General features: G+C 31.2%; 1 protein-coding gene across 1 annotated transcript in view; it reads left to right on the forward strand.

Annotated features, from left to right (window-relative positions):
* Positions 1-13,161, forward strand: part of LOC100215125 (ectin) — a 48,417-nt gene that overhangs the window by 9,587 nt on the left and 25,669 nt on the right. Inside the window, exon 2 of the mRNA XM_065787794.1 lies at positions 8,017-8,225. Within this exon, the coding sequence (XP_065643866.1) occupies positions 8,017-8,225 (209 nt within the window). The remainder of the gene's footprint in view (positions 1-8,016; positions 8,226-13,161) is intronic.

Raw genomic sequence — 13,161 nt, forward strand, 5'->3', positions numbered from 1 at the left:
ATGAAAGTGATCTAACTCTAATTTCCTTGATAAAGAAATAACTATGTGGCAAAAAATGTGGCTTAAATGTCAACCAGATAATTGATTCTCAAGTTCTGCTAGTGATCTTAAAGAATGTAAGCCAGATAAGTTTCCAAATGTTTACATTCTTTTTTCCTTTCGATGCGTTCTTCCAGTCACTACCGCATAATGTGAAAGAACGGGAAGTGTAACTCGACGCCATCAGTCGTACACTGATCAGAGCAACACAAGGATAGGAACGTCTTTCTAAGTTGGATTTAATGCTCATTGACTACGATTATAACTTTGATTTAGATGTGGCCGTTAAAATGTTTGCAAAACTACATCCGAGAAGATTAGAATTTGTCTCCTTTGTTTTAGACGAATAACAATTGTTGTAATTGAATACTTATTATTGAGACTAAATTTTTCTTGTTTATTTATTTTTCATCACTTACATTTTATTAAAAATTGCAGAAAAGTTTGTGTTTAGTTATAATATTTTAAAAAATTGACCTTTAATCTTTGTTTAAAAACAGTGCACTGTTTTTAAATAGTGCACTGTTTTACTGGAGAACTTCAGTAAAAAATTTGTCACCCTAAAAAAAAAAGTCTGGTTATGGGCCTGCCATGCAGTCATGGACGGAAAAGTCTCACCACAAAATCTACCCCCTTAGAAGCCGAGGATTTTTATCTTTGTACTTATATTGTAGAACTGCATCTGTCAGTCAGACTGGAACTACATCATAACCACCTGTTAAAAATTTTGATACTCAGTTTTATTTCTATGAGGAACTGATCAATGAAATGTTTGCATCTAACTCCGATACCCTTGACATAGATTGTCTCCAATTTTGGAAAATGCATGGGTAAAAATTACCAATTCTCAAAAGTGCAGTGCACCTGTTGAAAGGGTATTTAGTCAGGGCGGTCCTATTTAAGAGCCCTAAACGTGCAAGTTTAAGTTCTGACACTGTCAGTTAGTGTTTTTAAAATGTCAGTTAGTGTTTTTGTAAATTATTATAGTAATTTATCACAGATAAATTACTATATTAATTTTTATGGAAATTAGTGTTTGTAATCTTTGTTTAAAATGAATGAATAAATGGCTATTTCAGTAAATAGGTTAAATAGCTTAAGAATTATTATTTCACTGTATTATGTATTAGGAATTTTTAATTATTACAGAAGGATTATTTTACTTTTACAGCTTTGAAGTATTACTTTAATATAATAAAGTATAAACTTATAAAATTGGATATTTCAGCAGGACAATGATCCAAAGCGTATTTCAACCCTTGTGAAAAACTTTTTCAAAACCAAAGAAATTCGATTAATCGAATAGCCTTAGCAAAATCCTGACCTTAATTCTATTGAATGTCTATGTAAGCTCATTGATCGATAAATTTCAGGTCGAAAACCAACAAGTAAACGTGATTTATTGAATACTCTGAAACAAGAATGGGGAAAAATCAAAATTATCGTGATTATGAAGCTGGTGGACTCAATGCCTTGTCACTCTCAAGCAGTTATCAACTTTAAGGCCTTTCCAACGAAGTACTAAAGCAGTTTACTTCAAAATAAAGCATTTTCAATTTTAAAAATGTTTAAAAAAAAATCTAATTCAAGTTTTTTTTTTCAGTGAAATATTGAAAGAAATTGGACTTTTCATTCAAAATTTATCTCAAGCTATGCTCTTGTCCGGTTACTTTTGCACGCAACTGTAGATCTATTTTTTTTTTTTTTCAGTTTTTAAACTCTTTAGACTTTCGTTAGCAATCTTATATTTATAAATCTGTTCAAAAATAAGATTCTTTAAGTTATACTTGGTGAGAACAATACCCTTTACAGAGTCAACTAAAAGTTTGTTCCTTTCCTTTGTCCATTGAGCATTAATCAACTAGAAAACTCTTTGAATATTTCCGTTGTGTCCTGGGATAGAAAAAAATACTTCAAAAACTTTAAACATCTCTGAGAAGCAACTTGCATTTGGATAAGTTTTAAAAAATAAAACCCAATATTCATGCAAGGGTTTTTCAAAAAACTGCTCACTTTTGCTTTGCACAAATGGTTTAAGAGAACAGTCTTGGTCAAGCAATTATACATCATCCGAAATGATACATTTTTTCTTTCAGGTATAAAATGCATACCAAAAGGTCATGTGCTGTCTTTTACTTTATTTAAATACAATCAACCAAAGCACTAAAATTCATCAAAATGTTTCAACCACTTTTCTAAATAAAGAATGCATGCTTCATGCACTAGCTTAACTTATGCCACACCCTGTAAATATCCATGGCTAACATCACCCGAAAGGACCGAACAAATCCTTTTAGATGGGCATTATAGAGACCTAGTGTGAACATTTAGAGCTGTTTTTGAAATCTTTTAACTACGTCCGAGCCATTTTTTTCATTTTTAAGTTATATAGTGAAAATAACCAAAATCCAAGATTTTCCAAAAAAATAAACAGCTCAAAATCATAAACTACAGTGATTTTTTTAAGTTGTAGGTATATAGAGATCATAATAAAATAATTTTAAGCCATTTCAAACATCCCAGAAGGTCAAATAATTATTGGAAATTAAAAAAAATGAATTTCATTTGAATTTAGTTACTTTGTAATGACTAAGCATCAGCAATGATTTAATGTACATGTACGCATGCACACACGCACGCACGCACGCATGCATGCACTAACTTTTCAAATTAAAAAGGGTTAAATCCTTCCCTGTCACCCCCCTTCCATTGGCATGAAGTACACAATAAGATTATGTACACAAAAAAATTGTGTACACATAAAGATTATCATGAAATTTATGAAATAAAAAACATTCATAATTATTTTTCCTTGTTGAATGAAGATCATTTTTTAAAATGAAGACATAAAGCATCAAAAATGCCAAATAAAGCAAAAACACATGAAGAATGCAGAAAGTCTGTTTGTTTTCTTTGCATGAGGAAAGGAGACCGAGAGTTAAATGACTTTATCATTGGAAGAATTCACAAATTGTTGAAAACAGACATTGACTTTGCAGATGAAAGAGTCCCACAGGCTATTTGCAATGCTTGCCGAACTCTCTTGCAAAAAAGAGATGCTGGGGACATGAGTGTTTCACTTCCTGCAATCTACAACTTCTCTGCAATCATTGTCGAGCTTTTGACACGAACATATGGTCCATGTGACTGCCTCATTTGCCAAATAGCAAAACTCAAGCTCAACCAAAAACATCCCTTGGCACCAAAAGAACAGAACAGAAACCTTGACCAAGGTGAATCTTCTAAGCCTGGCCCTTCACCAAACTCCCGCTTACAGTCATCAGAGAAAAGATGCGCACAATCTTTGTCCATTCTTGCAAGAGGTTTCAGACATTCATTCACAATCGGAACAAGACATCAAAACTTGCAAGCATTGGTCCAGTCAGATCCTGTTGGTGCTGAGCAAATTGCATCTGCCATCATCAGCTCAAAGGATGCATCTCCTGGAGGAACTGTCCGGCTGAGTCAAGCAAGAGGAGGGCAGTTATTTCCATTAACACCAGGTAATAATAAACTTCTGTGGGAATCACTTTTACTCATAACTATTGTTGTTGTAATCATTCACAAGTAACAAAAAGTTGTTAAATTTATTTCATTTGCTTTTTAGGCCCACCATCTGCACGCAAATCAACCAGTTCAACACCTACAATGCAAAGCTTGTTAAATTTTCAGTTGAACACAGGACTATCCAACACGGGAATGCGACAACTTGCCTCAACACTTAACCAAGCAACAGAAACTCGACTAGTTGAGCCATTTTTCCAGCAAAAGTTTGCTGCTGTAGGAAAATCGTTGAATGATTTCTTTCAACTATCAGTTGTCAACATTTCAGCAGAAAAAGGAAAAGCTGAAGAGAAGAGAACAATCATTCACTGCAAAAATCTTGAGGACTTAACCAACGAGGTGTTGTTGTCAAGGGAATACGGCTCCAATCATTTTGTCAAGCTTGGCATTGATGGAGGAGGATCATTCTTGAAAATGAGCTTAGCAGTTATCAAGGTAACTGATGAAGATGATGAAACAAGAAGTCCTCAACAAAAAAGTCTTCGCTTGCTGACAAGCTCATCTGCCCGAGACACAGGTGTCAAACGGCAGCTCATAGTTGCCATCGCTGAAAATGTTTCTGAAACATATGAGATCGTCAAATTGATGATGAACATCATTCAATTAAACGATGTTTCTTTCTGCATTTCATGCGATCTCAAGATGGCCAACATCATTTGCGGAATTCAATCCCATTCAAGCAAACACCCTTGTTGCTGGTGCAACATTGATTCTGACAATCTCTCAGAATGTGGGACATTCAGAAGTTTCGGATCAATCAAGGAGAGATTTGAAGCCTATGTTGCAGCTGGATCGGATACAAAATCAGCAAAAGATTTTGACAATGTAATCCATCCACCACTGATTAAAATGGATGACTCAACACTCATTTTGGATGTGATTCCACCAATGGAACTCCATCTTCTTCTTGGAATTGTCAATCATCTTTTCAAGAATCTTTCTGAGTTATGGCCTGGTGCCAAAGAATAGCCAACTTTGCTGCACATTCAGCTCCAGCCATACCATGGCGGACACTTTGCTGGCAATGAATGTCATAAGCTTTTGCAAAACCTTGACATTCTCCAAAGAATGGCAGAAAAAGCTTGTGCCTATCAAGCATTTGGTTTCATTGAAACTCTAAGACATTTCAAAGAAGTTGTCACTTCATGCTTTGGAACAACTCTGCAGGAAAATTATAAAGAAACGATTCAGAAGTTTAAAACTTCTTTCCTATTCTTGCCAATATTGGTGACACCTAAGGTCCATGCTGTTTTCTACCATGTTTCTGAATTTGTAGAAAAACATCAAACCTCCCTCGGAATCTTCAGCGAACAAGCAACCGAAGCAATGCATTCAAGGTTCAAGGTTCACTGGGAGCGGTACAAGCGCATCCCAACTCATCCAGAATATGGAAAACAACTCTTCAATTGTGTTGTTGACTATAACAGCAAGCATCTGTAACAAACAACACCTACAAACTCAACTTTTTCAGAAATATATGTTTTAGACTAAAAAAAATTAGAAATTGTAAATTTTAGAATTTTTTGAGAAATTTAAAAACTGTTTTTGGATAATGCATTTTGTGAAGAAAGCTTTTAATTCTAGTCTCAAATTTGCAATATGTAAGAATCTGTTTATTTTTTATCGTAAATATTGTCCAGACCAAGCAAGTTGTGAAAATATACTTTATGGAATTTTACACTTTGTGGTTATTTTATCATAGAACGTTAAAATGAGAAAAATGGCTCTGACAAACTTTTGGATGTTTGAAATGACTTAAAATTATTTTATTATGATCTCTATATACCTACAACTTAAAAAAATCACTGTAATTTATGATTTTGAGCTGTTTAATTTTTTGGAAAATCTTGGATTTTGGTTATTTTCACTATATAACTTTAAAATGAAAAAAATGGCTCGGACGTAGTTAAAAGATTTCAAAAACAGCTCTAAATGTTCACACTAGGTCTATATAATGCCCATCTAAAAGGCTTTGTTCGGTCCTTTCGGGTGATGTTAGCCATGGATATTTACAGGGTGTGATGCCATAAAACATTTATAATCTTCTTCTCTGTCACTTTCTTTAGGTTTTCTTAACATATCTTTGACTTTAAGTGATAGGAATATTTCATTTAAGCAGTCTTTTAAAACTTCCAAGGTAGAGTGAAGAAAGCTAATATCTTCTAAAACCGACGTTTCTTCCCTTTCAATTGCTGCAATATTTACTTGAAAGAGAAACATCAAGAAATGCAAAAACCAAAGATAAGCTTCTAAAAATTCATTCTCAAAAAATATTTTTATTGTAACAGGTGATTGATCTACAGAAAAAAAGAATATTTTCAAAACATCAAATAACCTCGGCAATCTTTCAATAGCTGGAAACAAGCTTAACCATCTAGTATTAGAGTGATAAAGTAGTTGATAATAACTAATGTCCTCATATTGGCATAAATCTTTTAAAGCTTCTGTTCTAACTGTGCATATAGAAAAATAATTGAATATTTTCAAAACAAAAGTTTCAACAGCAATCTTCATTAAATCTGCTCCATGTTGTATACAGTTGTGCAAAACGTGAGCAGAACATCCAACACTTACCAACGGTTTTTTTAAAACTTCCTTCAAATACGAGAACACATTTTCCCTAACTTTTCTATTAATGCCTCCAAAATTTACATTAGCATTGTCTCCTGCAAAAACAACACACTTAGACAACAATTCATATGTTTGGAGTGTTTTAGAGGTTATATTTGGTGTGTTATTTAACGTAAGGATTTTAGTTTGGATACCACCAGTGAAAGTATTGAATAACGATCTGAAATTTTTTTTATAAAACGTTATTGCTAGCATCTGTGGAAAGACCGAAACATGAAATCCTATCTAATGATTTCACCAGTTGATTAACAGTGTGGGGCCTATTACCTGGTTTATGATTGTCTCAGTTTTTGTTTTTGAACATGCGATATATTTTACAATTTCGGAATCTTCAAATAATTTGAGCATTAAACCAGCTGTACAGGCCATCGAGTTGTAAAACTGATGGTGACAAACTGTTGAAAGGCTAAAGTTGCTTCAGCTGCGTGAGTTTTTTGCAATATCTTTGAGTTTATAGGCTGAAAAAAGGATATCAACCTATTTGATGACGCGGAGACTTTGATTAGGTTTTTATGTTTCTCACTATTAACATAGCGCTTTAAGCCAGTAGCTCCTTTGTTAGCGACGGACAAGTAACTATCACAAATCATACACTTTGCCTCATTCTCGTTGCGCCCTTAAGCAAAACATGAATAGTTTGTTTTCATAGTACTTGAAAACTTGCATTTTCTCTTTGTAGAAATTGAAGTCATTTTTATGAAAAAGTCAAAATTCAATTTAAGTGCTGTTGTTGCTATAGGTGCAAAAACTGACATAGAAAAAATGTACTGAACTAAAAACATATTAATTAAAAATGAATAAATCTATATTGTTTTTTAATTTCTTTGCCGTTTTATCGAGCAAAAATTGAAAAAGCGAAACGTGCAGAGTTAAAAGTAGAACCTGAAGTTTTAGTTAAAGAAAAGAACGTCAAAAAAAAACTTTTAAAAGTTTCAAGAACAAAAAAAGCATATGAAAAAATAAAAAACCGTAAATATTCAAAAAGCCGGACATTTTAAATGTTTTCAGCTTCGTCTACCGGACAGAGGGCAAAGGATGAAAATGGAGGACATGACGTCCTTTTATAGGGAAGTCTATAAAAGGAAGTCATGGACGAAGTCTATAAAGTCAACCGTCCATAAATTACGTCACGCTTTAGAGGAAGGGGGGGAGTTAATAATTTTATGACAACTTGTTACAATGGAGAGGAGGGGGGTCTCGATTTTGTGACGCAACATTTTTTTTTTTAGTTTCAAATGTAGAGAAGACTTTCTCTTAATTAAAAGAGTATCTGACTAAATCAAAACCCTCAATTGATGTATCTAAATGTTGATTTTAAAATCAACTACGCCTAAATCTTACTTAGTTGATGATTACACTCCGTTAACGGACTGTTACAGACTGTTTCAAAAAATATCAAAACTGCGTGACGTAATTTATGGACAACCCCATAGGTTGGTTTAGCGCTTAACCAAGTTTAATTATTCCTAAAGAACTTAGCATTAATTTATTTATAAAATAAAATATTCAATACAATAAAATTATATAATTTAAACATTTTTATCCCATTATACAAAAATTAATATTGACAAAAACACAAAAAATCTCCAAATGTATTATGAAGGCGGTATTACCGTCTATATAATATATTTAGAGATTGTTTTTGTTATCGGTAACTTGTTGTTTTTTTCTGTACACATTCCCAGATACTTGCATTACCTATAGAGGGATGAGTATAAGGATTATATATTAAGTTTAGTTATTCCTGAAAAACTAATTGTTTTCTACTTTCAAATAAATCAGGGAAAGAAAAACTACAAACTATGATTTTAACAACATTGTTTACAACAATAATGCTGGTCACATGCAACAACTGTTATGGATTCCTACAAGTAGATTTGGAGTTGGAATCACAACAGCGTTTGGAAAAACCTGGATAGTAGCTCAGTATAAACCTCCAGGGAACTCTCAAACAGATAACTTAAACAAATTTATAAACAAACCAGTCAAAGGTATACATTATTTTTATGTATTAAAGAAATCTATTGTAACAATAAACGTTAATAAACTTTTAACCCTTTCTCTCCCAATGTTGCTATTTGGCAACACAAACTTTAAATGCAAAAATCAAACCCTGTTTTATTTTTTATTTTATTTTAAGTAATGCTCAAGTTCTGCTACTTCCTACTAGATGACAACATGTGCAATTTAAAAATGAATGCGTCGATTCGCTATTGTTTTATAAAAATATTTAATGTCATCGTAATTTTTTTTTTTAATTTCATAAATTGGGAAAGAAAGGGTTAACTGGTTTACGTTAAAGAAGGGGGCTCACTTACTCTCATTTACTACAAACTCTATAACTTGTAAAACTATTTGAGTTTTACAAGTGAGAGAGTTTTAAGTTGTTATAACTAACAGATTGTCCAAAAGTTTCCCTAATTTGAATAAACAACTCTAATATTATTTAGTTAGTTTTTAAGTTCTATATTATCTCAAGCACATAGCCATGGAATAAGCCATCTCAAGCTCATAGCCATGGAATAATAGAAAAGGCAAAAATATATTCTTAATTTATTACTTTTAAAATTTTAGGCTTTAGGATGGAAACAATTTTCTCAAAGTTTTAAAAACCTTTAGCAACGTCTGAGAATCCTTTTGCTGTTATAGTATTTTCAATATTAAAATAATGTTTAGCTACTTTACTTTATAAAGGTTTTTTGAAAAAATGTTAAATAATATTATTAAGTAATGATAATAAATCAAATTAATATTGTTAAACTTAATTAGTAATTTTTAAGATTAAATTTTTTTTGAAATTGAATAAATTTCATATTTATTTTATATTTGTATTAAATTATATTATAAGTTTTTATACTGTAACATTACAAAAATTGACTAATTTAACTTTCAAATAGAGAGTTGCTTTCAAAGAACAAAAATTACTTGAATAAATATGGTTATTTAAATGATCAAATAGTCTGTTGTCTGTTGGTAAATTCAAGAAGAATTTTAAAAGTCTATTTGATGAATCGTTCAACTCTATGGTAGGAAAAGTATCGTTAACTTTTTGTTTGCTTAAGAAGAACTAGAAGAGGGTGGCTTACAACTTTTTAAACTTAATGTTGAGAGTTTAGATTTTTTTATATGAACAAAATAAAAACCCACAATAAAACCTCCTAATTTTATAGAATTATTAGTACAGAAAAAAAATTAATCACATACAAAGTGTTTGAACATACTATTCCTTAAGTTCCATCAGTGCTGAAACACTTTAATTGGGTCTCAAAACAATAGCATTTTGTGTGTTTAGATTGTCTGAAAAATCTAAACACACAAACTTTTTGTAATTATTCACACAAATTGTAATGACAACTGACAACTTCACAAATAAAGCAACAGCTCAAGGTTTGAACTTATCAGATGTGTAAAAATAACTTTGAAAAAATTAAAGACTGTATAAGTTATTACCAGTTTTTTTTCTTATTTTGCACTTTTAAGAAAATTTGTAAGTATATTTAGTACAGAAGAAATTATTTATTATTGGGAACATAGTTTTCGATAAAGCATTTCCAAGTTTATTTATGTGTTGATTCTCTTCAAGCTAGTATGATGTCTGAACCTTTTTGAAAGCACACACTTTACTGAGACATGGTATTTATTTGCTACCCAATTTTTCAAAAAAATTAAATTTCATATTTCCATATCTTTAGCTATTAAGATCTGATTGAGAAAACTGGAGATTGTAATGATTATTATGCAAACAATTTCTTCTGGACAATAGTTTCTGACAATCGTTCAGAATAATGATTAGCGATTGCAGAATAAGTAATTCCCTTAGGAGAATTACACGGAAAATGATTGCTAAAGTATTCCCTAAGAGACTAGTTCTGCACAAGGAATTCTCACTTAAAAGCCATAGCGCTAAACTCAATAGAGGTTGAAATAACAACACGAAAAGACTACACACAATATAATAATTAGTTGTAACAATTTAATATATATAAATATAGAAATAAATGTCAAACATAGATTAAAGCAATTCTCTTTTATATAAATAAAAATATAAAACATTACATAGTACCAGAAGTGGACTGAAGAATTTTACAAAAAGATTTTGGAGAAAAGAAAATTGAATTACTACTAGGTATTACTGTAGTTATTATTATTAGAACATTACCACAGCTGAACAAAATAGACTTCAATGAATCCAATATTGCTGTTACATGGAAAAAATGGAAACAAACTATGCAGTTCTCTGAAAGCAACAATTTCAAATAAATCTGAGAAATGAAAAATTAAATAAATCTGAAAAAAAGAAAAATACTCGAAATTCTTATTTATTATCAGTGAAAAAGGAAGAGAAATATTCAACACATGGACTTGGAATAAAATAGAAAATGGCGATGGTGAAATTGATGACATCATGGTAAAGGAACTGTTTGAAAGATTTAAAAAATACTGTTTACCGTAAAGAAATCTGGTTTTAGAAATAAGAAAGTTTTTCTTACAAAAACAAGATGTAAATGAATCATTTGATTTTTTTTGTGACTGATTTAAAAAATCTGGCTCAAGCTTGTGAATTTGAAAATATTCAAGATGGTCTTATATTATACAAATTATTTGACGGAATCAAATCAGACAAGGTACGAAATGATCTTTTTTGAAAAGGAGCAGATTCAACCTTAAAAAAACCAATTAGCATATGCAGAGCTGAAAAAGTTGCAGATGAAGAAATGAAATCAGTTATACACAAAAAAGATATTGATGTGGTAAAGAAATTCATAAAGCCAAGACAAGTGAATGTGAAAATTGGACAAATACTGAAATGAGATAATAACAAAAATGGATCAAAAAGCAAAACAGACTGTGTTGATTCAAATAAACAGAACTGGACACAAATGAATAATGGTTCAAATACAAAACAACAACAAAGGCAGTGCAAGAAATGCAATAGAACACATGAACTAAAAAACTGACGGGTATTTGGTCAAAAGTGCAACAAATGTAGCCAAAAAAATCATTGGGCAACTTGCTGCAACTCAAAAAACATACATGAAAGATGGACTGTTGAATACCATGTTGAATCTGTATCATATGGTTTAATGAATTGTAAAAAAGAAGCTTTGATAGTTGTCAAAATTAATAATAAATTGGTTTGTGGAAAAATCCACACTGGAACTGAAGTTGATATTAGGCAAAAAGAGTCTATGATCAACTAACATCACATGATAATCTCACTTATACAGATGTTAAACTACGTGGTTATGGAGGGAATTATATTCCAGTACTTAGAACATCAAAGATGATGTATTACTACAAAAGTTGTAAAAAAATGGTTAAATTTTATGTAGTGGAAACTACAAGCAAACTGGTTCTTAGCTTACAAACTTCCCAAGGCTTGCAAGCTATCCAACTTATAAATGAAGTAAAAACTGAAGACACAAACGAACTTAAGTGCCATTAGCAAAAAGAAATATCTAATCTTAACAAAGTAAAACGGATTGAAGGAGAACAAGGAAAAGAGTTAAAAGTAAAATATTCAAAAAAACAACAGCAAAGGAATTAATAATATCAAGTGAAATACCAAATCATTCATTTTGAACTGTATGAATTGATATATTTCACTGGAATAATCAGGGTTTTATAATAGATTGAAAGATTACATAACATTCAATCGCAAACAGTGATAAAGAAACTTAAAATGATCTTTTCCAGACATGGCATACCGCAGATAGTATGGAGCAACAAAGGCACACAATTCTCATCTTCAGAATTCCGAATATTTAGTAAAGAGTGGGAGTTTAAACATAACTAGTAGCCCACAGTATTAACAATCAAATGGAATGGCTAAGAGACATTGCATCACCTGCTCAATTATTTCCATCATGCTAAGAGACATTGCATCACCTGATCGAAATACAAATCATGATGAATCAACAAACCACAACTTTACAATCATAAGATCCGGAAGAATTTTGAGGAAACCTAAACATTATGTTAATTATGACATGCATTTTTAAAAAAAGGATGGTGTAATGATTGTTACGCAAACGATTCCCTCTAGACAATAATTCCTAACAATCTTTCAGAATAACGATTAGCGATTGCAGAATAAGTAATTCCCTTTGGAGAATTACACAGAAAATGATTACTAAATATTCCCTAAGAGATTAGTTCTGCACAAGGAATTCTCACTTATAAGCCGTAGAGCTAAACTCAATAGAGGTTGAAATAATGACATGAGAAGACTACGCACAATATAATAATTAGTTGTAACAATTTAATATATAGACATAGAAATAAATGTCAAACAAATATTAAAGCAATTCTCTTTCATGTAAATAATAATGCAAAACATTACAGGAATAAATAAACAAACTATTTCCATTTTTTGAGAATTTTATTGAATATAACAAAAGTTTTCTTGGGTGTCGCTAAATGTTTTTAAAAAGTAGCAAAAGTCATGTTTATATAGTAGATAGTAAAAATATTTTTGAGGAGCATTTTTTAAGTCCTTTTGGTTAATTTCATGCTTAGGGTAGAGTGGGACTAGTTAAGCATAGTAGAGCGGGGCTAGTTGAGCATAGGTTCAAGTTGTAGAATTAAAATATCTCGAAAGCAACACATCTCATGACAAAGCATCTAATGGATTAAAATTTTGAAATTAATAGGGTTACATAATCATACATATATATATCAGGCCTTGTTATGAGATTTCGCTGTGTAACGAAAACACGTAACGCATTTCTAAGTAACTCAACTCGGAAAATATATTTTGTATTGTTAGAAGTTATATTGCGTCACTAGCATCTTTTCAAGTACCGCATTGCAATTAAAGTTATTTTATTAACGTGTTAAAAATCATACAAACAGTTTTTTTTTTCTCACTATAACAAAAGTTACAAATAAAATCTAAGTTCCTATTTGAAAAATCATTTTTATTAT

The sequence above is a fragment of the Hydra vulgaris genome, chromosome 01 (assembly GCF_038396675.1).
Source record: "Hydra vulgaris chromosome 01, alternate assembly HydraT2T_AEP".
NCBI lineage: Eukaryota > Metazoa > Cnidaria > Hydrozoa > Anthoathecata > Hydridae > Hydra > Hydra vulgaris.